Genomic DNA, 27,957 nt, shown 5'->3' on the forward strand with positions numbered 1-27,957 from the left:
GCCAGAAACCCTGGACAGCTTGCTGCCAGTCAGTGTAGGCAATACTAAGGAAGATGGACTCACGATCTGACTTGGTCTAAGGCAGACACCACCAAGGTAGTACCCATAGGCAACTTAGTGCCCAGAGAGGCCTTTCCTGACACCCCCAGGGTCCCCCTTGCCCCCACTGAAATTAGGCTTTGAAGAAGTGTTCTGTTGTAGCCAATACAGCAGGTTGCAACCTATGCCTGGTCCCACAAGCCACAGGCCTCCAAGATGTTGGCAACCCCTGGTACAAGGCATGCTCTTTTTTAAATTGGCCCTTTGTTCTGAACTATGAGGACTGGAATCTTGCTTTATTTTTAAGGGCAGGTCCATAGCCCAGTGTGTGGGCACCTGCTATGCATGCAGACGGTCCCAGATTCAATCCCCAAAGGCATCTCCAGATAGGATTGGGACAGACTCCTTGCCTGAAACCCTGGAGAGCTGCTGCCAGTTGGTGTAGACCATACTGAGTTAGATGGACCAATGGCTTGGCTCAGTGTGTGGCAGTTTCCTATGTCCCTGATGCTCCAGCGCTGCGCCTGGCTCCCATCTGCTCACAGCGCCATGTCTTCGTCACATCCGTGAATTGCTCTTTGGATCTGGTCAAAGGGACACTGCAGTTTGGGTTAAGGCCGCTGCTATGGGTATGTATTTTCTCAGAAGACGATGGAGACCAGAGCTCAGTGGGAATAGACCTTTTTTTTTTTTTTTGGCATGCATAAGGTTGCAGATACAGTCCTCTTATCATCTTCAGTGAATGGGACTAGCTAGGAAAGATGCCCCTGCCTTTGAAAAACTATGGAAGCGCTGCTGCCAGTCAGAGCAGGCAGTACTGGGCTAGACAGATGGCTTGTAGTTGCATTTGGAAGGGCCCAGGTTTGATGTGCTAAAAAGGAGCAGGGATGAAGAAGCCCTTCCCACTTGCCTCCCTGCAGAGTAGCTGTCATTCAAACCTGTCAAACACAAACCTGGTATGTAAGGCAGTGTCATGTGCACCTCAGCGTCAGGTATTTGCTGGGGCCCACACCCCAGCAGGGGTCCACCGCTCATGCACACACCACCAAAGGATTTCTGACACTGTCTACTGCTGTTTAATTCCTGCCCTTTTTGAAGAAGGGGAGTAGAGCCTCAGGTCTGGGATCTGAATGTGGCCCTCTAGTTCTCTCGACCTGGCCCCTGGACCTTTCTCTAGGCAACATCGCTCCCTACCTGTTTCTACCTGTCTAGAATGCATCTTTGAACTCCTTTTAATGCTTCTTGCTTGGCTGGACAGAGGATTGACAGTACAGAAACTACCCTAGTGTACTGTAAAATTTCCATTTGTTGCTCTGCCCACTTTTCCCTCTGGCCCTGCCCACCAGTACCATGTGGCCCTCAGAAGCTTGTCCAAAAGGGTCTGTGGCCCTCTGGTGTGAAAAGGTTCCCCACTCCTGTTTTAAAGAATCCTGCACCAAATATTTCCGTTTCTCCATATTAGAACATGCCATAATTTGTGTATTTGTTGCCTCTGTTGTGCCTATGTTGGGGAATGTTTTAACATAACATCAGTTGTGGGTCAGGAGGGTAGCATGAAAAATCAGGAGTGCTCCAAGTGTTTCCAGACTACCTGTTCATTCAGCATTCATCCTGATTTATTTGCATGATGTTGCCTCATAGTGAGTGCTATCACACTTACCAGCAGATTTCCTGGCTGTCTCTTATTGCAAAAAGTTTGCTCTCTGGGGCAAGTGGGTTTGTTGCACAACAGCTCTCCATCAACTGATAGCACATCCAAAATTTGCTGGTATGTAATTGAATCCCACCCCAAAATAGCCACAGCCTGGAACAGCCGTAGTTTCACAGTGTGGTACAGCAAATGCTTTACAGCACACAATAACCCCAGGCTTTAAAAGCCACCACAACAAATGTTACACGGTCACAGACCTGGTTAGAGCATCAAAATTGTACAATTTCTAATACAAGCTGAGTTAAACTACAGAGTTAGTTTATCTTTATAGGTTCTCTGCTACAGAAAGGAGAAAGCTAGCAACTATTTTCTTTATTGTTTTGTTAAGTCAGTGAGTTGGCCTAACATCTTTCAAAAGCCCTTCCCAGATCTTTTAGTACAGGGGTCAGCAAACTTTTTCAGCAGGGGGCCGGCCGGTCCACAGTCCCTCAGAAGTTGTGGGAGGTCCAGAATATATTTTGAAAAAAAATAATGAATTCCTATGCCCCACAAATAACCCAGAGATGCATTTTAAATAAAAGCACACATTCTACTCGTGCAAAACCATGCTGATTCCCGGACCGTCTGTGGGCTGGATTTAGAAGGCGATTGGGCCAGATCCGGCCCCCGGGCCTTAGTTTGCCTACCCATGTGTTAGGAGAGTGGGAGTAAGCAAGCTCTTTTGCTCATCTCATCTCTGTAAGAGTTGCATGCAAAAACATGTGCTCCATCAGTTAAAAAAGCAGTAAGAGGTGAAAGACTCTTCTTTGCCTGCTGTTTTCTGCAACATGTCATTGGTGCGATAATAGTTCATTAGTGGTGGATCCACTATTATTAGCTGTATTGTGATACTTACCTACTTATTGCAATCCAGAGGGACATAAGCCATAGCGTGACAAAAGCAGGACATACAGTCTCCTGGGCACACCCCACCTTAGAACATTTGTGGTATGAAAAGTTCAAGGATCTCAGGAGGAAGCTAAGGGTCATGCACTGATTGGAAACGAAGCAGTTCGTCTGCCCTAATACTTTTGCAGGTACAAACAGCATCGACAGTGGGAAGGCGCGAAAGCACTCCGGTACCATCACGAGAACAAATAATCATGAATGCACAATAAACAGAACGTCTGGAAGGGTGTTGATGTAAGCTTCCTGCAACTCCATTAAGAACCAACCAACCAAGGGTGGTGATAAAGCTGTAAGAGACTGACCACACATTCCGATGTCTTTTTGGATGCAAGCAAAAAATGTACCTGCGCTCAGCAAGGCTCACTTTCCACGCGGGTAAGCGTGCAGCTTAAAAAACAGAAAGGGCGGGGAAAGTGGGCAGGGCCATAGCTCTGCAGAAACGAACAAGCAAGCAGCAGCCGCCAATCGTTGGGAGAGGAGAAGAAGCAAGAGGCGGGACTCCGCTTTTCCAGCAACGTTGACGTCAGTCTTCCCCCCGAAAGGGCCTTGGGATTGGCTGGCTGGGCCACAGGGGCGTGTCTGACAGTGAAGCTATGAATGAGGGCGAGGAGGGGGCGGGGCAGGAAGTTGGAAGCAACGAGGGAGCAAGGAACAGGTGAGGAGGGTCTGGGGGGCCGGCGGGTCCAATCAATCCCATATTTCCAGGGTCTCCACATGGCCTCCTCTTGCCCCCCGGTCCAAGAACACAGCAGGAGGGCTGGCCGCCCGGGGGTGGACTAGATGACCCTTGGGGACCCTTCCAATTCTGTGATTCGCTCGCTGCTTCCCTTCCGCCCATCCCCGTCGCCTTCCTGACTCCAAGGAGATGGGGAAGCGGCCGTGGCTGAGTGCTGGAGTACTGTATCCGCCTTGCATGCAGAAAGTCGCTGGTTCAGTCCCCGGCGTTCCCGCCCGAAACCCTGCAGTGCTGCTGCCGGTCAGTGCGGGCTGTATTGGCCTAGATGGAGCCGATGATCTGATCCGGAAGAAGAAGGCAGCTTCCTATGCCTGGAGAGCTGCTGAATGTCGGTGCAGGCAAGGCTGAGCGACAGGGACGGGTGGCACAAAGCAGGTGGAGTGGGGGAACGCAGGCCTGGCGCCCATTGCAACCCTCCAGACTCGCTGTCCTGCACTGGAAACTCTCCAAGCTCCACCTCTCACTAGCTGTTCACACATACATGCACACACATAACACGTGTTTTTGCCTGATTGCACGGTGGCTGCATAGGATCATAGAGTTGGGAGAAACCCCATGGAACATCTCGTACAACGCCCTGCAATGCAGGAATGTCAACTAAAGGCCGACTCAGCTTTGGTAGTGCTGCTTCCTTGCACAGTTGGTGAATGGGGGGGGGGTGTTTCAGGGGGGGGCAATCTGAGTATGTGCAGAAACTAGCCTGCTGCAGAAAAGGCAAAAATTGCATTTGTTGCTTTGCCCATTTTTGCTTCCGGCAAATGGCCCTCAGAATTTTGTATGGAAGGGAATGTGGCCCTCTCATTAGAAAAGGTTCCCCAGGCCTTAATATAAGGCATAGCAAGTATAAGGCAGCTTCTATAGCTTTGAGGGTTTTCTTCCCTCCAACCAAGCAGTGCATAAATTTGATGAAATAAGTAAACAAAGGTTTTTGGGAGGGGTTGCCGCTTGGTGAAAGAGCTCACTCTTTGCATTGCTAAAGATAGCTCAGTTGGTAGAGCAGGGTTCCCCAGGGACTCTAGCTGTTGTTGGGCTACAACTCCCAACCTCCAGGTATAGGGTGGTATATAAATTCAATAAATGGAATAAATAAAATCATCCCTAGCTAGCAGAACCAGTGGTCAGGGATGATGGGAATTGTAGTCCACAAGCAGCTGGAGACCCAAGTTTGGGAAACCCTGCAGTAGAGCCTGAGTTGTGGGTTCGAGCCTCACATTGGGCAAAAGATTCCTGCATTTCAGGGGGTTGGACTAGATGACCCTTGTGGTCCCTTCCAACTCTACGATTCTATGATTTTAGGCCCTGGTTGCATCTTCCCAGCACCTCTAGTTTCCCAAGGACAGGAAGCAGTAGATTAGCCTTTGCCAACTGGGTGTCCTCCAGATATTCTGAACTACAGCTGAAGGGTTTTTTTAGTCCAGAATGCCTTTTAGCCACCAAGATAGGGAGGCAAGAGGGACCACTGTTCCCTGCACAAAGCAGCCGCTCCAGGTAAGAAGGAACGTTGTCATCCAGCACCTTCAGCCCAGGTCAGAGCTGATGCTTTGCATGCAAAAGATCCCGGGTTCATTGTGTGGAGCTCAATAAACCAGTGGGCTGGTGAAAGTGGTTGCTTCTTTCTCTCTCCCCCCCCCCCCCCCAAGTGTTTTGCATTTGGGAAGCAGTGCAACAGTTGTGGAAAAATTGGGTCAGAGGCTTAAGGAAACCCACAGCCCCCATGGTCTCTAATCCACCCCAACTTTACCCCAAGGGCCACAGGCTCTTCTTTGACAGCCTTCTGAGGGCCATGTGCTGGTGGTGGGCGGGGCCAAAGGCAAAAGTAGGAGGAGCCACAAGTTGTAAACTTTTCTACCATAGGCTAGTTTCTAGAAACACACACACACCTACCCCTACCTCTCTGTCTAGACAAGCAGGAGGCATTGTCAGCAGTGTTCCAAATTAGCCAGGCACCAGGCCACTTGCGACCAAGTTCAGACACCTGGGTGCCAGGATGGCGCATGCCGTCTCCGCCATCTGGATCTGGACAGTTTTCGCACACTAAAACCGCACCCTGTAGAATTCTATCAGTTATATTTAATCTGCACAATCGGAATGAATTCCAGGAACCAAAATGCTTTTTCTGTGCAGCCTGAGCAGGGGCAATGAACAATGTTTTAGTTAATTGTTGTAGCTTGTCTTCACTTATCCACCCCACTGCCCTGCTCTCCGTTTTGAAGAATGCTCCTACATTAGGAACAGTCCGTGTCACCCTTAAGAAAAAGAGGTAGGAACTGGCGTGTGTGTGTGTGTGGACTGTCCCTGGACCAAGGGACTTTTCTTCTTTAAGTTCTCAGAGCTCTTAACCTAGGTCAAGGTTGTCATCTGAACTAGCCAGATGTTTAACTGATAATCAATCACAGCCAGTTCATCCTTTGAAAAATAAGACTTTCGAGCCGTCTTGCCCAAGACATTCCATTTTGGCGACTGTAACCTTGGTTTAAGAAGCCATTGGTGCCTAGCTTAGATGTCTGAGTTTCTAACACTGCCAGCCTGTGTAAATACTAGGCTAGATGGACCGACTTGGTGCAGGGCGGGTGCCCACATTTCTGATGCAACATTCCACGCTCAAGGCGACAAAGAAAGTAGCTAGCCAGCCCAGCCCATTTCCCCTTCCTCTTTTTCTAATGGCAGGAGCAGAGATTGAAATGGGATTGCACGGTCTTTGGAGGTTCACACTATGGTGGAGAGGAGCTTGTGAGGGTCCAGTGTGAGAGGGCACAGCCTGGTGGGGAGGGACCAGGAGATCCGGTGGGGCTGGGGAGCAAGTGGTCCTCCCAGATGGAGTCTTGCGGAGGCACCAAAAGTTCCAGGGTGTGCTTGGGGTCCTCCATGGCGGTGGAGCCTGGTGCAAGATGTGACCAGGACTGGCTCCAATTCAGTGGGATTTCTTTCCTGGGCTTTCTGTATTTCCCTTTGGCACCACTGTTTGACACATACCCAAACCCCTGTGGTATATGTACTTGTGATATTGTGCCATATGTTAGCCTTTGAGGCAGGGGTAGCCAACATGGCAATTTCCACATAGTCGCTGGACTCCAATTCCCATCAGCTCCCAAACAGAATGGCCAGCGACAGTCAGGAAAATGGAATGCGGAGTTCAAAAGCATCTTAAAGGCATTAGGTCTCATGTTCTCAGATGCATTTGGGGGTGGAGGGCTAAGCCTATGCTTGCTCGCTGTTTTGTGGCAAGCTGATGGGCCCCAAAACAGTTTATGGAGCTGGCTGTGGTTTCTCACGGGCACTCTGCACATTCCCAGAGGCACTGCCGTCATTATTAACAATAACCTTTAGAGCAGGGGTCAGCAACCTTTTTCAGCCATGGGCTGGTCCATGGTACCTCAGACCATGTGGTGGGCCGGACTATATTTTGAGGGGGGGGGGGAAATGAACGAATTCCTATGCCCCACAAATAACCCAGAGATGCATTTTAAATAAAAGGACACATTCTACTCATGTAAAAACACACTGATTCCGGACTTCCGGGTTGGCGCCTCTGACAATGGTGGAATTCCTCTGATCGGGAGGAATTTGCTCCGTGGAAATCAGGGTCTGGCCGCCACGGCGAAGGCGGAGACCCACTAAAAATCACAGGCGGGAGAAGCCTGTGAATGTGGGATTCGGCTGGCACCTTTTGCGCCTCCCCTACTCGCGGGGAGACCTGGTTTTGGGGATCCGGAGCGACGTGGGGTGAGCGGTGCTGTGCTTCGAATTGACTGCTTCTTTCACGGAGTGAAGCTGCACTGCTGTTGACGGAGAATGCTGACTTTTTCCTGTGGACAATTTGATCCTAAACAACTACCCGTGAGTAGAATGGAAAATTGGATTTTTAAACGTCTTAATTTGGCACCGAAACGGGGAGGTTTCAAACAGGAAGTCCGCCTTCCCCTTTTGTAAATAGAGCTTGCAAGCTAAAGTCTTGGAAAGTCCTCTGTAAAGGATTTAAATTCCATCGGCTAAAATCATTAAACCCCCCTTGGAAGCAGGAGAAGAGAGGGGGAAATTTGGGATCGCGTAAGCCTGCAGGAGAGAGTGAAGAAAGTTAAATTACCACTGCTCTGAACCTGGAAACGGGCTGCTAGTAAGACTGACGTTTTGGGAAAGTTCAATGACTGTGAATAAAACGTATCTTGACAGCTAGTTAAATAAGAGAAATACATTGTTTCCATTGTCTCCTGCATTTAAAAAGGAGTAAAAGTAACTGAAAATTGAAACTAATTTTATTGCTTGAACTGTGCTTAAAAGGATTGATACAAATAGAAATTGTTTCCCTCTAGAGGGAGCCTTTGAAACTGTTACAAGAGTTGAGCTGGTGGAATCTCCAGCTGCAAGATAAAAAACCGTGAGAACCAGGGATTGACCTTGGATAGGTTAAGAATGTCGACAGAAGAAGCCTTAGTGATTGCATTATGTAAGATAAGTGATTCATTGGAACAGCTCCACAAGAAGACGGATCTGATGACTATCAAAATTGATAACTTGGGACAAAAAGTGACTAATTTGGGACAAAAAGTTAACATCTATACAGAAATCATTCAGGAATCGATACAGGAATCTACTTTGACATGGCAAACTGTGGAGAAGGCGAGGGAGAAAGTTGTTGTTGTTGAACCTAAAGTAATACAAGTGGAGAGGGAGAGAGCCCCAGCCTTACAGAGGCAATTTGATGACTATAAGTTGTTGCCTTCTATGATTGAATTCAGAGAAAGTCAGATTTTGAGGATTGGAGCCCTGCTTGGACTGGAGAAGGAAAGCTGGATAGATCACCTCATGCAGGGATTTACTGACCTTTGGGACCTGGACCTGGGTCAGGAGGAGATTGGAGTTGTGGGGACTTTCAGATTTGGAGGGATTTTGAAACACGTCCTGAAATATCTTTTGGATTTTAGTTTTAACTACGGAGATTTGGCTGACCTGTCGAGAAGGAATAAAAACATTGCTAGGTCAGAGCTTCCCCGAGATCTACTCTTCAGCATCAAAGGAAGGAAATTAAGAACAAGATCAGCAGAAGACAAAGTAAAGTGCATGTATAAATATGAAGAAGACCTGCAGAAGGGACTTGGAAAAGAGTTAAGAGCCTCGGACAGAAGATCACCAGGTTGATGGACTATATGGAATTGACGGAAATGACTGGCAGAATCCGAGACCAGGGAGAAGAGACGGTGGAAGAAGATTGGAAAAAGTTTAAAGTTTATTTATAGAAATACTGTAAAATTAATGAGTGTCTGAAAAATGTTGGAATGAAATTATATGGCTTTAGTAGAAATGTTATAAGGAGTTAAGCATAAATAAGTATTATAGTATTAATGGAAAATAAGGTTAAAATAAGTTAAGATAATTATATGACAGAAAATATAGAAAGATGGAAAGGAATTGCTGAAACAATTAATAGAAGTGGAATACAAAAAGGGAGGTGAGAGGAGGTTGATGAAACAAGGGAATGAAAGATAAGGCGTTGAAATGGTATGATGTATGTTTTTAAATTGTTTTTGTTCTGTTTTGTTTAGTCTAATGTGTTAATGTTGCATTGTGTACTGTTTATATATTGTATTGTATTGTTTTTTTCTTTCTTTTGCTTCTTTTTTTCTTTTCTTTTTCTTCTTTTTTGTAAGGTTTAAAAGTAATAAATATTATTTTTAAAAAAACAAAAAACACACTGATTCCTGGACTGTCCGCGGGCCGGATTGAGAAGGCGATTGGGCCGCATCCGGCCCCTGGGCCTTAGGTTGCCTACCCCTGCTTTAGACCTTGCAAATGCGATTTATGTGCACAGTCTGAACAGCACCATGTTGACTATCTGTGCTTGAGGTTCTACAGAAAACTCCTTTTTATTCAGAGTGGTAGATTTTGTGCATCCTTCTTACCTGTCCCAAAGACTCGGATTGGATAGAAACACTTGTTTGAAAAATGTAAGTTGAGTGACTTAAGAGGAGATAGTATTGGGGAGGGACAATGGGGAGGGACAATTTAGGGGAGGGACAATGGGGCTACAGTTGTTTATTTTTAAATCTGGACCAATCACTGATGTGGAGAAAGGACTTAGGGGCGGGCCTTAGTTTCCCAGCAGATAGACATCAGTTCTTCTCAGGGAGGCTTGGGGATTGGCTGCCTGTATCGCAGGGGGCATTTCACCATGTTCGAAGCTATGAATGGGGGAAAGAAGGGGGCGTGTCAGGAAGTTGGAGGCAGCTAGAAAAAGAAGCAGGTGAGTTGCTGGTTTTGCAGAAGGGCGGTGGCAGGGACTGGCTATAAGCTGGGAGGAGGGAGGCTGTGGGTCAGTGGCAATATGAATGAGCTTCCAGGATTGAACTTTGCATGTAATTGTGAATTAGTGGGTAGATGTATCTGCCTTGTCAGTGGTGGAAAAGGTCCAGTTTGAAGACTAGGTGGTGAGATCTGACTGCAGAGGTTCTTGTGAACACATGAAACTCCTGCATGCTAAACCGGGCACTGGGTGGAAAGCTGTCTGTGGACAAACACCGGCTCCCTCGGCCTGAAAGTGAAATGAGCGCCACAACCCCATAGTCGCCTTTGACTGGACTTAACCATCCAGGGGTCCTTTACCTTTTACCTTTTACCTGTTACCTTTACCTTTTACTTTTATCCTTCACTAAAGGTTTTTAAGCAGAGGTTGGACGGCCTTCTGTCATAGATGATCTAGCTGAGATTCCTGTATTGAAGGGGTCCCTTCCAACTCTATAATATTACTTCTTCTTTATTATTATTATTATTATTATTATTATTATTATTATTATTATTATCATCATCTATAATGAATTTCATTCATTCATTCTGCCTGCTTTAGGTTTGATGTCTTCAATGCAACTTCAAGTTCGTTCGTTAGCACTGAAGGGTTAGTTCTGTATTAATGGCTCTTTCTCTTTCTTTCTCTCCCCAGTTTGGCAGGATGGTGGATCCCCAGTATGTTCTGCCCAATGATATTGGCGTCGCAATGCTGGACTGTGCCGAAGCCTTCCACCTCTTATCTGCGGAGGAAAGGCTGTACGCTCACTACCTGTCGCGGGCCTGTTGGTACGGGGGGCTGGTGGTGCTGCAGCAGACCTCCCCAGAAGCGCCTGCCATCTATGCCCTCCTCTCACGGCTCTTTCGGTCTCAGGACCCGACTCAGTTAGGCGAGGTGGCGCACTCGCTCGGCCTCTCAGACGAGGAGTATCAGGTACTAGAGACAGCATGTGTCCTGCGAGGTTTGCCCAACCAGTTCTCTTCCACATTCTGGCTACTCAGCTGTGTTTGGATGATCACACTTACCGTATTTTTCGCTCTATAAAACGCACGAGACCACAAGACGCATCTAGTTTTTGGAGGAGGAAAATAGCAAAAAAAATATTCTGAATCTCAGAAGCTAGAACAGCAAGAGGGATCACTGTGCAGTGAAAGCAGCAATCCCTCTTGCTGTTCTGACTTCTGGGATAGCTGCGCAGCCTGCATTCGCTCCATAAGACGCACACACATTTCCCCTTACTTTTTAGGAGGGAAAAAGTGAGTCTTATAGAGCAAAAAATACGGTACTTAGCCAAGAACTGCACAAGCCCCTCGCCCTCCTCCTCAGCCCCCTTTCTTTGCTCTTCCTTTGAGCCGCAGTTAAAGCAGGAAGCATCCATCGTAGCTCCCCGTTGTGTATGAACCAAGAAACTATGGTTGCCAGCTTCAGAACAAGCCTTGGTTAGAAGTCGGTTTACTGTATTTTTCGCTTCATAAGACAGCACTCTTTTCCTTCTAAAAAGTAAGGGGAAATGTGTGTGCATCTTATGGAGCGAATGCAGGCTGTGCAGCTATCGCTGAAGCCAGCACAGCAAGAGGGAGAGCTGCGCAGCGCCTCTTGGTCTGCTGGCTTCCCAGCGAAGCAGCATGAGGGACGGAAGGGGCTCCATAAGGGCTAACTTCTGTCCCTCATCCTGCTTCGCTGGGAAGGCAGCACAACAAGAGGCGCTGTGCAGCTCTCCCTCTTAATGTGCTGGCTTCAGCGATAGCTGCGCAGCTTGCTCTGACTTTTCAGGGAGGTGGGAGAAGGGATGGAGGGCAGCCCATCAGTCCCTTCTCCCACCTCCCAGAAAAGCCAGCAAGAGCCGCTCTATCTTTAAAGAGCTGCACCGAGCGAGCGTGTCTGCGGCTCTTGCTGGCTTTTCTTGTTTTCCTCCTCTAAAAACTAGGTGCCTCTTATAGTCGGGTGCGTCTTACTGAGCGAAAAATACTGCAGTTTTCTGGCTCATGACAAAGTGTTAATCATTGTTTCTTGAGTCGGACAGCACAGGAAACTGTGGTTAGTTAGAGGCTTCCTGCCCCAAAGGGAGGAGCGAAGGGCGCTATGCCAAAGACTCCTGCATATCTAGATTTAGCAAGCCACATTGTGAGCATCTGAATGGACTGTGTCTGTTGTGTTTGAAACGTTCTGCTGGCCCTCTCTGAAAAGAGATGTTGTAAAAAGCCTGGAGGGGTCTGGAGAACCGTTCCTATGAATTAAGCACATGAAACTTGTGCTTTTTAGTTTAGGGGGAAATGGTGAGAGGAGGGTGGGGGTACATAGTAGACGAATTTACACCCGAAAGTTCTCAGGACTTTTTGATGGGAAAACAAATCATGATGCCCAGCTCAGGCATGGCACTAAGCTGGAAAAAGAGCAGGACCTGGGGGCCAAATGCAGCCCTCCAGGCCTTTTTGTCTGGCCCCTGCAACTCTTCCCCAGGCCGCTCCCCTCATTGGCCTTGTTTCACATCCTCGAGTGTTTTTGCTGGAGTGGAGTATTCTCTTCCACTCTGATAATGCCTCCTGCTCGCTGGGATGGAGGATAGAGAGGGGCATATGAGTGAATGTCTATAATCTGGGCTACTCTACGTTATTGTACATCATAATGTATTTCTGACTGGTGATGTTAAATTCTCGGTAATAATCTTTTGGAGAATATTCTCAAGAATATTCTCCAAAAGATTATTCTTGAGAATTTAACATCACTATTTGTGACCGCTCTGGCATTCATTCTCTCATAACTTAGTCTTCAAGTTAAAATAGGGACTGTTTCATTTAATGTAAGTGCTATATGTCCATACGTAGCCAAATTGGTACATCTATTGCAGATGTAATTATATTTTTTGCATTAAAAAAATCCATAAAAAAACCAAATTAAAAGAAGAAGAAAGTGGGCTGCTGTGGAAAGGTAAAACTCACATTCATTGCTCCACCCACTTTTGTCTATGACTCCGCCTACCAATGGCACGTGGCTCCCAAAAGGTTGCCCAGAAGGGAATGTGGGCCTCAGGCTGAAAAACGATTCCCACTCTTGGAACAGATTTTTAACAACATCTGGAGAGCCGAAAGGCTAGATAAAATTGGTTTAGTGGGGAGTTTCTAGAACTGGGCTAATTTGCCTGCAGGTGGACTGTATCCTTTGTCTGAAGGTAGTTATATGGTCTCTCTGGTTTTATAGCTTCCCAATTCCAAGTTTGTAAAAAAAAAAAATTATTTTTTGAGGGGTGGGATTTTAAAAAATATGGCTAAGGGGGAGGGAGAGGCTCTCACGACTGTTGCTACTTGCAGGCCTTCCTGGTTTACGCTGCCGCCTTCTATGCCAACATGGGCAACTACAAATCCTTCGGGGACACCAAATTTGTGCCCAACCTTCCAAAGGTGAGTACAAGGTTTGCAGGTGTCTATAGTGGGCAGTGTTAGAAACTGAGACAAGAAAGCTAGGAGCTAAATGGCTCCTTAAACCTAGGTTATGGGCGCCACAATGGAACGTCCAGGCGCACTTTATTTGTAACAAGAATACAAAGCCGAAAATGAATGAACTGCCGGTAATATATTGCGTTCATTTTTCACATGGCCTAGTCCTCATCTTAAGACTGCAAAAAAGTGGGGGGGGGGGAAGCCATACATCTCCTGCCCACCCCCCTAATATTCTTAAGAGGGTCTCTTATCCAGTCTTCAGATTGCAGCTGGAAGTTGGGAGGCAGAAAAAGGTCCTCCTTTCCTTCCGGCAGTGGAAGTTTTAATCTGAAATCTTAGTACTGCACCCAGAGCTCAGAAACTTTTCGCATTAATGAAATTCCCTGTCGCAAAGTGCGCCTAGAACAATGGGAGTTTTTGAACGCTGGTGGTGCGATAGGACATCTGTGAGAGGGAGGGGTCATTTATCTTTTCCAGCTAATTGGAATGCTCCTTTTATCTCACTGGTTGAGAGGTTGCGGAGGGGGCGGAGTCTCTCCTATGGATAGGTTGAGGCTCCATATCGACCTTTCTCACCTTTGGGACCCCAGAGGTTATCGGACTACAACTCCCATCATCCCTAGCTAGGAGGACCAGTGGGCAGGGATGATGGGAGTTGTATTTTGGGGGCTCAAGGTTGAGCGAGGAGGCTCCGTATGGTTCTGCTGGCATGCCACTGGTAATCCTTTCATTTTTGCCTTCCTGCCCTCAGGAGAAGCTGAAGCAGCTGGTGTGGGCGAGCCAGGCGTTTGCGGACCACCCAAAAGAGATGGAGGCCCTGTGGGGCCGCTGTGCAGAGCGCATGTTCTCCCTAGAGCCGACACAAAAGCACTTGGGGCTCTGTGGCCAGGTACACCTCCCTTTTGCCTGTCTAGAATGTGCCCTGATAATGCTTCTTGTTTGCCATGATGGAGGCTGGAGAGGGGTGTTTGTGTTTGTAGAAACTAGCCTCCTGTGCAAAGGTAAAATTTACAATCATTGCTCCACCCTCTATCCCCCTGGCCAACCACTGCCATGTTGCCTCCAGAAGTTTATTCAGAAGGGACTGGGGCCCATGGCTGTTTCCCCATCTCTGAAGCAGAGAGCCAAGCTCAACCCATCCACATGCTCAGTTCTGGGGGGAAGTTAGCAAGTATCGCTTGATAATAATAATTTTATTATTTATATACTGCCTATCTGACTGGGTTGCCTCAGTCGCTCTGGGTGGCTCCCAACAAAATATTACGAACACAATAAAAGGTCAACCATTTAAAAACTTCCCTGTACTGGGATGTATTCTATAAGTCAAATAGTTGTTTAGCTCCTTGACATCTGATGGGAGGGCATTCCACAGGGCGGGTGACACTACCAAGGAGGCCTGTTCCTTGTCACCTCACTTCTCGCAGTGAGGGAACTGCCAGAAGGCCCTCAGAGCTGGACCTCAGTGTCCGGGCTGGAGACACTTCTTCAGGTATACTGGGCCATTTAGGACTTTAAAGGTCAGCACTAACATTTTGAATTTGCTCAGAAATGTACTGGGAGCCAATGTAGGTCTTTCAGGACCGGTGTTACATGGTCCCGTTGGCCATTCCCAGTCACCATTCTGGCAGCCACGTTCTGGATTAGTTGTAGTTTCTGAGTCACCTTCAAAGGTAGTCCCACGTAGAGCACATTGCAGTAGTCCAAGTGTTTTTTTGGGGGGGTGTCCTGTTGCCCAGGGCAACTCCAAGGACAGGTGCATCCTGCTTATCCCGTGTTTCCTCCCTCTTCTCTCTAGGGCACATCTACTTACTTCTCTGCAAACTGCACCACGGAAGATGCAAAGCTGGCCCAGGACTTCCTTGATTCTGAGGTGCTGCAAGAACCCCACTTCTACACCGGGTTGAGCAGCCTAGATGGGCAACTAGTCTGACATAGTATAAGGCAGCTTCCTGTCCCCCATATCATGTCCTCTGCCCCAGTGGGCACACTGTTTACATCAAGGGAATGGGCCTTATCGGGGCACCAGAGCTGGGCACTGCATGCAGTGTCACCCCCTGGTCAGTCCTTGGCATCTCACAGTAGAGTTGAGAAAAACCCCCATCTCAAACTTGTGGGGCTCGATGGACAAATAACCTGACCAGGTGTAAGGCAGCTTCTTTGTTCACCTGCTATAGAGGGATGTACCCTTGGGAAGAACCCCAGGTAGCAGGTGATGGGAAAGACCTTTCTCTGCCTGAGAACCCCAGACAATAGGGCAGATTGTTTTGCTTTTCACGGCTCCATCCTCTCACTTTCTTTTACTCTTTCCCCAGAACATCAGTGCTTACAACACAAGGCTTTTTAAGACGAAGGTAGATGACAAAGTGAATTATGAGGTTCGTCTGGCTTCGGTGCTTTCAGATGGTAAGAGCGTTTTTTTGGGTCGCATAGACCAGCCCTCTCCCCAACCCCACTCCTGGCATGCTCACAACACTCCCTGCTTAGGGCCAGTGATTGTGTTGTTGTTGTTGTTGTTGTTCATAGACCACCTTTCTCTTCCAGGTCATAGTCCAACACTCTAACCATTATGCCACACTTGCTCTCTAATAGCATTCCCAGATTACAATAAGCACATGAAATAATTTGAACCTTTTGAAAGGCACAGTTTGAAAATACCTGTCTGGCAGTGCTTTCTCAGAGAAGAAGATGAGTCCTCCATGATTGTAAAGCAACGCATCAGTTAACTCACCTGGGGAATATCCTCCACGTAACCAGGTCGGAGGAACTTCTCTAAACTTGGAAGTTTTCCTTTGCCAGTACTTGTTGAAATCAGTGATGCTGACACAGGGCAGGTGTCTTAAGGTGCGGCTGCAATTGCAATACTGTGTGCTGCAGTTGCAGTTCTCTAGTTGCCTTGCCTCCGTCCGATAGGAAGCTGTGGAGCGGGAGAAAACATTAAATAAAAGGGAAATTGAAATGTTCAAGGGGTTGGCACAGTTCCCTTTTTGATGGTTACAGCATTTAGGACTTTTAGTTCAGATAAAAAGCGAAAACATGATAGAGGTGAAAATGATTGTGCATGGTGTGAAAAAAGTGGAGGTTGTGTTATCTTTCATTATTACTGGAACTCGGAACCACCCAGTGAAGCTGAATGTCTAAAGATTTGGGGCAGGCAAGAGGAAAATACTTCTTCACACAATGTGTGGCTTTGGAGGGTTACAGTTAAGTGGCATATACATTTTACAAAATAAAGTTAATAAATGAATAGTTGAAACTATGGCATTTGCTCCCACAGGAGGCAGGGATGGCCACCAACTTGGATGACTTTAAAAAAGAGAGCAGACAAATTTGCAGAGGATGTTCTGCCTCCCCTGTTGGAGCCAGGATGCCTCTGAATGCCAGTCGCTAGGAGTCACAAATGTGGAGAGTTGCTGTTGCGCTCATGCCCTCTGTGTGGCCTGTATGGCCACTGTGAGGAGGAGAGCAGGCTGGAGCAAATAGGCCTTTGGCCTACTCCAGCAGGGCCCTTCTTGTGTACTCACTTGCAAATTGGAAACCCAGGCAGCTTCTGCCAAGGGGGGGGGGGCGCTGCCCTTGGTTGCGCAGCCTTGTTTAATCCACGCTTGGGACTTCCTGCACACGCCCCCCCCCCGTGCACTCCCACAGCCCTTGCAAAGTTTACCTTCCTCCCCTCTTCCACCCAGATTCTCAGCTTGACGCTGACATGTCGGCCAAGATTAAATGTTTTGAGTTTGGTGGCTGCTTCTTCACTGTGACACGAGGAGATTACTCCCCACTTCTGGAGAAGGTTGTGGAGAACTTGAAGAAAGCCCAGGTGAGGGGGAAGGGGGTGGGCTTTCCTGGCTCACCTTGGACTGCCCCTGTGATGGGGGGTGGAGGCAGGGAACTAAGACCCCAGTGTAGGATTTTAAGCACTGCTTCAGGTTACAGGCAGGGAACATATGTGGCATGTTCATCATTTTTGGTGGCAGCTGTATCTTTAGTAACACGTGTGACCCTAGGTCTTCAGCATGCGTTGGCCTGTTCTCTTTGAAGGGTATCCATGAGATCTAGAGACCTGTTGTTGCTGTTGTCATTTATTAAATTTACATACTGTCCTATTCCCACAGTCCTCAGGGCAGTTCACAACATAATATCTCAATATGAAAACACAAAATACAGTGGTGCCTCAGGTTACAGACGCTTCAGGTTGCAGACTCCGCTAACCCAGAAATAGTACCTCGGGTTAAGAACTTTGCTTCAGGATGAGAACAGAAATCGCACGACAGTGGGGCAGCAGCAGGAGGAGGCCCCATCAGCTAAAGTGGTGCTTCAGGTTAAGAACAGTTTCAGGTTAAGAACGGACCTCCAGAACGAATTAAGTTCTTAACCCAAGGTATCACTGTACATAACAAAAACAACTCAATAATTTCCCCTCCCCAATATATTTTAAAAGGGCATCGGATTTCAGTCAGTCCAAGGCCTGTTTGAAGAGGAACGTTTTTGCCTGGTGCTTAAAGGTGTATAATGAAAGTTCCAGGCAAATTTTCCTGAGGAGAGCATTCCACAGACGGGGAGCCACTGCAGAGAAGGCCTGGTTTTGTGTTGCCACCCTCCAGACCTCTCAAAGAGGAGGCACCTGAAGAAGGGCCTCAGAGCATGATCTCAGGGACTGGATAGGTTCATATGGAAAGACTCAGCCCTTGAGTATTGTTGTATAAACCACAGCTGAGATTATCCAGAAGTTGAATGCTGTGGCCACTGCTGACCTGTTCCATTTGACATCTTTCCTTAAAAAAATAAAATAAAATAAAAAGATCAAGGCATATGAGCAGCTGCGTTCTAGGGGATGGTGGGAAAGGCAGGTGGTGAGAATCGAGGGCTGGGCAAATCTGCCTCAGGCTGGTTGGGCCTGAGTCCAGACCCTCTCCTCTTTCCCTGCTAGCGACACGCAGCCAACCCCACGCAGGCGGAAATGCTGTCTCACTACATCGCCAGTTTCACGCAAGGCTCCATCGTGGCCCACAAGGAAGGCTCCCGCTGCTGGATTCGCGACAAGGGGCCCATCGTGGAGAGGTGAGTTTGGGGGGCTGCACAGATCAGTGGAGTCTCTTAATCCAGATTCAGGGTGTGTTCTGAATGAATGCTGCTTCCCAGGAACTGGGAAAATAGGGAGTGTTACCCCACCCTCCCTTGTTGATTGGGGGGAAGAGTAACAGTTGCCCCAGGTATAGTTAACCTAAAGAACCTCTCTCTCCCCACCATTTATTTATTTATTCATTTGTGTCCACAGCTATATAGGTTTCATTGAAAGCTACCGAGATCCCTATGGTTCCCGTGGGGAATTTGAAGGTACTGTATTAGCTCAACGTCCCCATTCCCCACCTGCGAGTAGTACGATCTCATGCCAGTCGTTGACCATTCGATGCCCTCTTTTGCTTTCCCCGTCTCCCCACCCCTGCCCTGAAGCCCTCTCAGTATAATGATAACAATGATTAAAGTTCCCAGCATTATTGTTCTCCCACCCTTGCCTCCCCTCAACCCCCCCCCCCAAGACACAAATTATATTTGTTGGAAGCAGCCCAGAGTGGCTAGAGCAACCCAGTCTGATGGGTGGGGTACAAATAATAAAATTACTACTACTACTACTTTGCCTGTGCAGGGGGAAGTTTGCGGTCTGGGCTGTTGGGGCCAAATGCCTCTCTGTCTAGCCCTTGAGGTTCACCCTCCCCAGCTCTCGGCCCTTGGCTAGCCCTGAATTGCACCTTCCTTGAATGTTTTTGCCTGGCTGGAACCCGTCCATGCACTCAGCTAATGCCTCCTGCTTGCCTGGAGGGAGGGCAAAGAGGGGTGAGTGTGCGCATAAACTAGCTTACTGTAGAAAGGTAACTTTTACGTCCATTGCTCTGCCCACTTTTGCCCCTGGCCCTGACTGCCCCAGCATGTGCTCCCCCCCCAAAGGGAAAGCAGCCTTCTGGCCAAAAATGTTTCCCCACCCCTCTCTCAACGCATCACCCTGCTCTGGGTGGAGGCAGGGTTGGAGACTCTGGAAGGATGCCATCTCCGCATCCAGTGAGATTCTTTGTTTCGCCCCAGAAGGGGGACATACGGGCCTCTCTCTCTTTCGAAGAGACCATAGACTCATAGAACTGCAGAGTTGGAAGGGCCCCTGGGGGTCATCTAGTCCGGTGTTTCCCAACCTTGGGTCTCCAGCTGTTTTTGGACTACAACTCCCATCATACTTAGCGAGCAAGACCAATGGTCAGGGATGATGGGAAGTGTAGTCCAAAAACAGCTAGAGACCAAAGGTTGGGAAACACTGATCTAGTCCAACCCCCCTGCAATGCATGAATCTTTTGCCCAACACAGGGCTCGAACCCACCGCCCTGAGCTTAAGAGTCTCACGCTCCGCCAACCGAGCTATCCACAGATCGCCACACCAAAAGTCTTTTCTGCTCTTGCAAGTAGAATTTGGGGACTATTTCATAGGCTAGGCCTGTGGGGAGACAGCAGCCAAGAGACATGTTGGTGAGATGATCATAGAATTGTAGAGTTGGTAGTGACCCCAAGGATATTCTAGTCCACCCCCCCTGCAATGCAGGAATGGGGGTGGGGCCAGAAATGGAGGCCCTTAAGACTGGGCTTCCTCACAGTGCCTCTCCACCCTTCCCCCCCCCCCCAGGCTTCGTTGCGGTTGTGAACAAGGCCATGAGTGCGAAGTTCGCTCGTCTTGTGGCGGCGGCTGAGCGGTTGCTGGAGGAGCTGCCTTGGCCTCGTGCCTTCGAGAAAGACACTTTCCTGAAACCCGACTTCACCTCGCTTGACGTGCTGACCTTTGCCGGGAGCGGGATCCCTGCCGGCATCAACATCCCAAATTGTGAGGATCTGGTCGGTGGCAGGTTTGGGGGGGGGAGGTGGCAGGCCGTGGGGAAGGGCTGGGACTTGGTGGTCAAGGATCCCCCTTTGGCATACAGAAGGTGCCACGTCAAATTCCCAGTATTTCCAGGCGGGGAGGGGGAGACCTTGAAGAGTCGCTTCCTGGTCAGATAGACACAGTACAGTGGTACCTCAGGTTACAAATGCTTCAGGTTACAAACACTTTGGGTTACAGTGTTTGGAAGTAGTACCTCGGATTAAGAACTTTACCTCAGGATGAGAACAGAAATCACGCAGCGGCAGCGGGAGGCCCCATTATCTAAAGTGCTACCTCAGGTTAAGAAAGGTTTCAGGTTTAGAACAGACCTCCAGAACGAATTAAGTTCTTAAACAGAGGTACCACTGTACAAATAATAAAATTGTTGTTATCCTACCTTGACAAGATGGCAGCAGGAGAAACTCCAGAAGTGTTGCCTTGAAGTGCTGCTCACAGGGCTGGCGAAACGCTCATTTTCTCCCTTCCCTGCCATTGATGGGGCCTGTAAAAAGGACTATGAAAATACCAAAAAATGGGTTGGAGAGGAGGAAAGACTCCAGGGGCCCAAAGCAGCCCAGTGAGAACAAAGCATGTTCCGTGACTTAAGGGATGGTAGGGTGGGGGGGCAGGATGGAATGGAGTATCCTGGAACAGGGCCAAATTAAATTCTTGGTCAGCGGCATGGCTTCCTAAATTGGACTACCGTCGCTGGGGAAACAAAATACAAAAGTATGCCGGAAGGAATAGAGTGACAAGAGGAGCTGGTGAGAAGCCGGTAGGAACATACCCCTGTCCTAGCACAGGCCTAAACATAGCTAGAATAACAGGACCAGGGATTGCCATTTGGTAAGTGAATAGGAAGAGGAAGCGAAAGTCGCTGACAACCCAAGTAGGGCGATTGAATCTGCGCTAGCCCTTGATGAACAGCAGTGAAATAACTGCTCATAGGTACTGTTTGAAGCATCTTGTATGCTTCCTTGTGGGCATTGGTGGGGTGGAAGGAGTCTCCTCCCAGTGAGAGAAGCACTTGCTGTTTCAAATAGCCCCTTTGAAAGGCGCTTTAAGGCAGCCCCTGTGATCCTGATGCGAAGGGTGGTTGATCCTGCTAAGCACGAGGCTGGAGTTCATGGGAGAGCTCAGCACACCGCCAGCTCAGCACTAAGCAGGATTACCTCCCGCCCATGAGGAGGAAGAGCGATCCCACTTGACCCGGGTGTCAGCAAGTGGGTTTCCCTGCTCTGCAGTGTCGCTTGCAAAACATTGCTTTTTCTCCCGGCCTTTTGAGTCGTTGGGGGGGGGGGCGGGAGCAAAGCCTGTGATTTGCGAACCAGAGGTGCAAAGTGGAGAAGCTCTAGCCCCGCAGAACCCAGTTTTAGCAGATCCTGCCTGTTTCTCCCCCTTTCCCAGATGATGACATCCGCCAGACAGATGGCTTCAAGAACGTCTCGCTGGGGAATGTACTGGCCGTGGCCTACTCCACGCAGAAGGAGAAGCTGACATTCCTGGCAGAAGAGGACAAGGTGTGTGTGTGTCTGGGGGAGGGGGTGTATTTTTGCGGAGGGGCAGGGAAAATGGGGTGGGGGGTTGTTGCAGGAGTAGGGCATGCAAGGATTCTTCACTGATTTTTAATGCATTTTTAAAAATGCTTGTCCCGAACTCTGGGGGGAATAATGAAACAGCCAACTTTATTTATTTACAAATCCTCTTGCAGGATCTCTATATCCAGTGGAAGGGGCCTTCCTTTGAAGTTCAAGTTGGACTCCATGAACTCCTGGGTCACGGCAGCGGGAAGCTCTTTGTCCAGGTGGGCACCTAACCCCTCCCCCCCCCAAAAAAAACAAGCTTTTGAGGATATCCAAAGCAGAAGAAATTTGGGTGTCAGAGGACAGAAGCCATTTCAGCCTGTGTTCCACAGTCTCAGGAAGGCAGATGAAAGAGGGAAACCTTGTATTATGCCCCTTAATGTATTCCATGAGTGGGCTCCCCAGCTAGGAAAAAAGTCAAAAGTTTTTGCTTTTCCTTTGGCCAGTTTCATATTGCACGCCAATTTACCTGCAAGTGCAGCATGCAAAAGTCTCTGGGGCGATTCCTCAAAATTTAAGTTGACCGCCAACTTCCAGGATTTTGCAATTTCTCGTCGAGCAGCCCATTACATGAAAGCCATTAACGTTTTATATACTGATTCCTCATGACCCCCCTTTCCATGCTCATTGGGAATAAGAAGAACCAATGGACTTTACAGTATTCATTCATTTAAATATCAAATTCCAATACGCAGCTATTCTCAGGGAATCCCAGCATGTCTGTATGAAAGATCCTTGTTGCCCACATTCCCTCCAACAATAATTGCTTCTGTCCTTCATTATGAGCCGCCTCAGTTTTTGAGCACTCTCTCTTTTATCCTGGCAGGATGACTCGGGGTCCTTCAACTTTGACCACGAGGCAGTGATCAACCCAGAAACAGGAGAACAGGTAAAGCCTTCACATGTTTCCTGTGAGGATTAGAAGGGCTTGTGACTTCTTAAAGAAGTCTCCCCCCCCCCCTTGTTTATTGTCCTTTGCACCACTTGGGCAGTTCCTGCATGAGACCTAGAGTTCAGTGTCCTTTGAATCACAAGTTAGTTCTCTTTTTAAAGAAATAGGGAAAAAAGGGCACCCCAGGTTTCTAGCCCTCATGGTGGAACAGATGAGTTGGAAAGCACATGTGTGCTTAAGTTCTAAATTCCGGAATAGAACTTGGGAGGATTTTTGTGGTGGTGCAGGAAATCAGCCCCCTGTGTAGCTCATGGCCCTTCCCTGTAACCAATAGATGCAGAATAAATTATAATGATTTGTATATCTTACACTGATATACAGTGGTACCTCAGTTGTTGAACGTAATCCGTTCCGGGAGACCGTCTGACTTCCAAAATGTTCAGTAACCGAGGCGCAAAGGGCGGCCTGCAAAACCAATAGATAAAATTGGGGGGACGCAGTGGAAGCCATTCAACTTCTGAGGAGCGTTTGAAAATGGAAGCATTTACTTCTGGGTTTCCGGCATTCAAAAACGGGAACGTTTAGCTTCTGAGACGCTCGAAAACCGAGGTACCACTGTATTATTCTACAATATAGAATGTGGTTTTTCGCTTCCTCTCTGTGGGATCAGCATTTTTGCCCCTTAAGGTGCAGAATTCATGTGACAGCTATTTAAAAAACCTAACCCTACTTTTTAGCCAAAAATGCTGGAAGAGCAACTTTAAAATAACAACAACAACCCATAGCCTCAGGCTTAAAAACTAGCAGGCACGACACATAAGGAAGGAGGGAGGAGGAGGGAGGAGGGGGAAAGCAAGCCCATAGCTCTGTTTTATGCAGATTCTGGCTGCATAATCAACCCCCGCCCACCGATCTGGTCCAGAGCAGAGCAGGTGACCATTTAAGATCAGGAGGACAGGGCTGCTGCTCCCCTCAGACAGCTGACTCAGTTCACTTGTCCAAGACACCCGCAGCTGTCTGGCCCTTCACTCTTCTCCTATCCCCATAGATTAGAAGCTGGTACCGAGGCGGTGAGACATGGGACAGCAAGTTTTCGAACGTTGCATCGAGTTACGAGGAGTGTCGGGCTGAGTGTGTGGGGCTGTACCTGTGCCTGAACAAGGAGGTCTTGGGGTGAGGACCTGAGGTAGCAGCGGCATGTGGGGTGGGGGGGGAGGAGAAGCACAAGATGGAGCCCTTAGCAGGCAAGACCCCCAAAGTCCCAGGCCGTGGCTGAGAGGGGCTTTTATTTCAGATAATAAAGATTTTAAACCGGGACTGGGAAGCCTTTTTCCGTCTTGAGGGCCAGGTTTCCTTCTGGGCAATCTTTTGGGGCCTGCATCCCAGTGATGCAAGTTTTACTTGGTAAGGTCAGCTGGTTTCTACATCCACTCTTCCCTGCCCATCCAGGACAAGCAAAAGGCATTGTCAGAGTCCAAGGACAAATTCCCAGCCAGGCTAAAAGTCTCAAGGAAGGTGTGAAGCAGGCCTGGTGAGCAGGTGGGACTTGTAGAGAGTTCCGAGGGCCACATACAGAGTTCTGGAAAGCTCCATTTGGCCCCCTGGCCTGCATCCTTGTTTTGGACAAAACTATTAGCTTTGGGGAATACTTGACTGCTAAGTTTTTGTTAGGTTTTTTTTTATGCTGCCTTTTTATTTTATTTTATTTTTATTTTATTTATTCATTTATTTATTTATATATTTTATTTATTCATGGGGAGAATTTATGTTCCTCCCAGCTAGCCAAAGTCATCGCACAATATTTAAAAGGCAATTTTTACCAAGGCAAGAGAGTTAATAGCTCCCACCTCAGTTCTCTGACGTTCTGGCTGCCCCCCTACAACTTGAATCGCCGGGGGGGGGGGGGGCACTTTGCAAACCCGGATGTGTTTTATTATGAGGCGGTGGCAGCTCTGACCCCCCTCCCATCCCTTTTGCTGTGATAATCCTTCCTCTTCCTGCTCTGCCCACAAGGATCTTTGAACTGGAAGGAGAAGATGCTGAGGATGTGATCTACATTAACTGGCTGAACATGGTGCGTGCCGGGCTGCTGGCGCTGGAGTTCTACACCCCGGAGTCCGGAACATGGCGGCAGGTGCGGTCCTGATGCTGGAATGGGTAGAGGAAAGATATCCCTGGGTGGGAAGGAGAGGCCTGTGGCATCAGGGGAATGGCAAGTGGGTAACCTTTACCCACCTGGTAAATTTGGCCCGGAGGAAATGTTAGTTTCCTGCCCCTTATTGTCTGTCTGGACTTGAGAGTCATTGCTTCACAGTCTCAGTTGAGAATTCCTTGTCTCCTCTCCATTTTTAAAAAAACAGATTTTATTAAAATTTTGAAAAAGGAATCCAAAAATTAATATCCAATATCGTTTTTCTCTCAAAGGCTAATCTTAATTAAAACACAGACCAGAAAAGGAGAGAAAGAGATAGGAAGAGAGAGAAAGAAAAAGAGAGAGAAAGAAAGAGGGTGGGGTGAAACAGAAAAAAAAGAACTCTATGTATAAATTTTTCAGCATACCCACTCCAAGATAACACCCAACAAATCCACTTTCTGTAAACCAACATTATATTGAGTCTTCAAACCCAAATACCATTTGGGTTTCTTTCTCACGCAAAAAGTCTCTAAGAGGTTTCCAGTTTTTAGTAAATGTTGGCAGTGACTTTTCTCTGATTAAACACGTCAACACCTCGGCTAAACCCAGTCATTTCAACAGCCGTTCCTCCATTGTGGGTAATGGTGAGTCCTTCCATTTTTGTCTTGCCACTGTAATCCTATATCAAAGTAAAGCTCCTTTTTTCTAAATGGCATTGTGTTGCCTTCCTGCCACGGCAGGCCCACATGCAGGCACGCTTTGTCATCTTGAGGGTTCTCCTGGAAGCCGGCGGGGGGCTGGTATCCCTGCAACACACCACAGGCAGAGACGGCAAACCCGATGCAGTGGTGTCCCTGGACCGCAGCAAGATCACCACAATAGGGAAACCTGCGCTGGAGCACTTTCTCCGCAAACTGCAGGTAAGGGCCAGGGAGGGAAGGACGGGCCCAGGGTCTCTCTTCCCTTAGGGGGAGAGAGAGGCTGACCCAGCAGGGTGCTGCTCTTCTGTTCCAAAGGTGCTGAAGTCCACAGCGGATGTGGCGGGTGGGCGCACCCTCTACGAGACGTACTCTGCGGTGACAGACGAGGAGCCCCAGCGCTTCCGGAGCCTGCGCAAGACTGTGCTGCTGCGCAAGGAAGAGCGCAAGTTGTTTGTCCAAGCAAACACCCGCCTGGAAGGTAAGAGCAGCGGTGAGCATATCTCCTCGGTCAGTAGAGCACATCTTAAGCTCAGGGTCGTGGGTTTGAGCCCCGCACTGGGAAAAAGATTTGTGCATTGCAGGGAGTTGGACTAGATAACCCTCGAGGCTTGTTTTAAACATCCTTTTCATTTCATTATATATCATTTCCCAGTAAGCTTTAACCCTACTACAAGACCTACACATATGATGTTTAAAATAACCTTTGTAAAAACAACAACCCAGAAGCTTTTCTTTTGGGAATTATAGGGACAGAACTACCAAAAATGTATAGAAACTTTTTTATGTATGCTACTACAGCGGCAAGAATGTTACTTGCCCCAAAATGGAAAGAAGCAGAAGTCCCAGCAAAGGAAGAATGGATACAAAAACTTATGGGATAAGCAGAAATGGTGAAACTTGCCAGAAGAATAAGAAATCAAGATAACAAATCTTTTATAAAAGAACAGAAATGGTTTATTGAATATTTACATATGAATTATAAACAGATAAAAACATTGGCAGGATTATTGTAGTAACCTTCAGTTTTATAAGAGTATATATTTAAAGAAGATGAATAAATGAACAAATTAAGTTAATTTGGATATGCAGAAGATAGTAAAAATAAATTTAAGGAACCGCAGAAAGTGGGGGAAGGAAGTAAAGTTTTGAAATGTCAAAATGATTGTAGAATTAGTGAAATGTAAAAAAATAGTGAAATGTATGAACTTGAAAAGTATGAATGAATGACGCCCCTGGGGAGTCCCTTCCAACTCTACCTTTCTGTGATTCTTTCATCCTCTGCTGGGTATTTCCTAGCTCAACTGATTCAGCTGTTAAGCGAATCTGGCTAAGGTGGCATCATAAATATTGGTTTGCTTATTTATTTTTAAAGTATCAGAATTTAAGATTAATTTAACTGTGTAGGATTAAAATCCAGGCCCACTTTTGGCCTGCACGGCCGTTTTCCCCAAACCACGCCCACCTGCCCATCAGCTGGTGTCCCTGGTGAGGTCAGCTGATGGGTGTGGTTTGGGTTAAAATTCTCATTGGCTGTGCATTTCATTCCCAGAAGGAGAAGATATCCTCAGCTGAAGCAGCAAGATTTAATCCCTGGTGGCATGCTAATGAGCAGGGGTTAAATCCTGCTCAGTTTCAAATGCTCTTAACAGTTCCAGATGCTTTGCAACAGGAGCTGTCTGAAGGCCTTCATATGTCCAAAAGGGCAGTGGGACAAGTGGGGGTGACTGTCTACAAACAGCCAAAGAGGTTATTTCAGTGCTTTGATGCACTTTGAAGTCCCAGCAATTGGGACGTCAAAGTGACCAGCTCCTGGTGTTGTAGTGATACCGGGTGATTGATAGGTGGGTCCACCTGTCAAATTGGACCCACTAGGGAGTGGTGAGATAATGATACCCCTGAAAGAGCATCACCCATCTGGAATGGGTACTGACTTTGATCATTTCTCCTCCTCCTACCCGCCCCTTTCCAGGTAAAGATGTCGTACTGGTGCAGTATGAAAGCAGTGCAGCGGGGCTCATCAAATCTTTCCGCGACCGTTTCCGTGAAGATGCTGAAGTCCTGGAGAAGTATCTGTTGGAGATGGCACAGGCTGATGCCCATTTCTGGGAATCCTGAGCCCCACAAGGCACAAGGGCCCTGGCTTCCCCACACTCAGCTCCCTTTGCCTGCCCATCCAGGCACACCAGGCCGTTTCTGCACCTCACCCGTCTCTTTCGGAAATGAGGGGTACAAGTGAACAAGATCGCCTCTCTGAAAGCAGTCGGCCATCATTCCCCACCCCCCGGAAGGGCCTGCAGTGGCTCCAGCCCTCCTGTTGTTGCACCTAAGGGTTCAATAAACCTAGCTTTTATAAAGTGTGTGAACTTCCTTTCTGCTTCCCCCCCCCCCCCGCTGTACTCCTGTCTAACTGGTGGGCACTGAACCCAGTGTGGGGAATAATGCAGTCTGATCCGGCTTCCTCAGATCTGCTGTGTTGATAGTTGGTGTTGGGGAACCTCAGGGGCAGAATGCATCCCTCTCAGCTTCTCTAAATTGGTACGTTATACACTCTGGAGAAGTCTGGGAGCCTGTCGAGGCTGTCTTTAACCCGATGGGACTAAGAAATTAGATGTTAGCGAGCTGCTGCTTGTTTCCTCAGGATGCCACATAATGCTTAGAAGGCATTCC

At 47.9% G+C, this 27,957-nt stretch overlaps 1 protein-coding gene across 2 annotated transcripts; it reads left to right on the forward strand.

The window, feature by feature from the left end:
- The first annotated feature begins 3,217 nt into the window (after positions 1–3,217).
- DPP3 (dipeptidyl peptidase 3) lies at positions 3,218–27,644 on the forward strand. Of its 2 annotated transcripts, none has more exons than XM_079957542.1 (18): positions 3,218–3,293; positions 10,306–10,584; positions 12,960–13,049; positions 13,840–13,977; positions 14,884–14,958; positions 15,401–15,491; positions 16,772–16,902; positions 18,013–18,143; positions 18,361–18,419; positions 19,750–19,944; positions 21,388–21,500; positions 21,692–21,784; positions 22,390–22,452; positions 23,504–23,628; positions 24,469–24,589; positions 25,330–25,509; positions 25,606–25,768; positions 27,260–27,644. In XM_079957542.1, exons 2-18 carry the CDS (start codon positions 10,315–10,317, stop codon positions 27,403–27,405), a joined length of 2,184 nt encoding a protein of 727 aa, XP_079813668.1. In that variant the 5' UTR covers positions 3,218–3,293; positions 10,306–10,314; the 3' UTR covers positions 27,406–27,644. The 2 variants fall into 2 exon arrangements, with proteins under 2 accessions (XP_079813668.1, XP_079813669.1); XM_079957543.1 differs by lacking the exon at positions 3,218–3,293 and adding an exon at positions 9,496–9,612.
- The last annotated feature ends 313 nt before the right edge of the window (positions 27,645–27,957 follow it).

The sequence above is a fragment of the Podarcis cretensis genome (assembly GCF_951804945.1).
Source record: "Podarcis cretensis genome assembly, chromosome: 16".
NCBI classification, from domain to species: domain Eukaryota; kingdom Metazoa; phylum Chordata; class Lepidosauria; order Squamata; family Lacertidae; genus Podarcis; species Podarcis cretensis.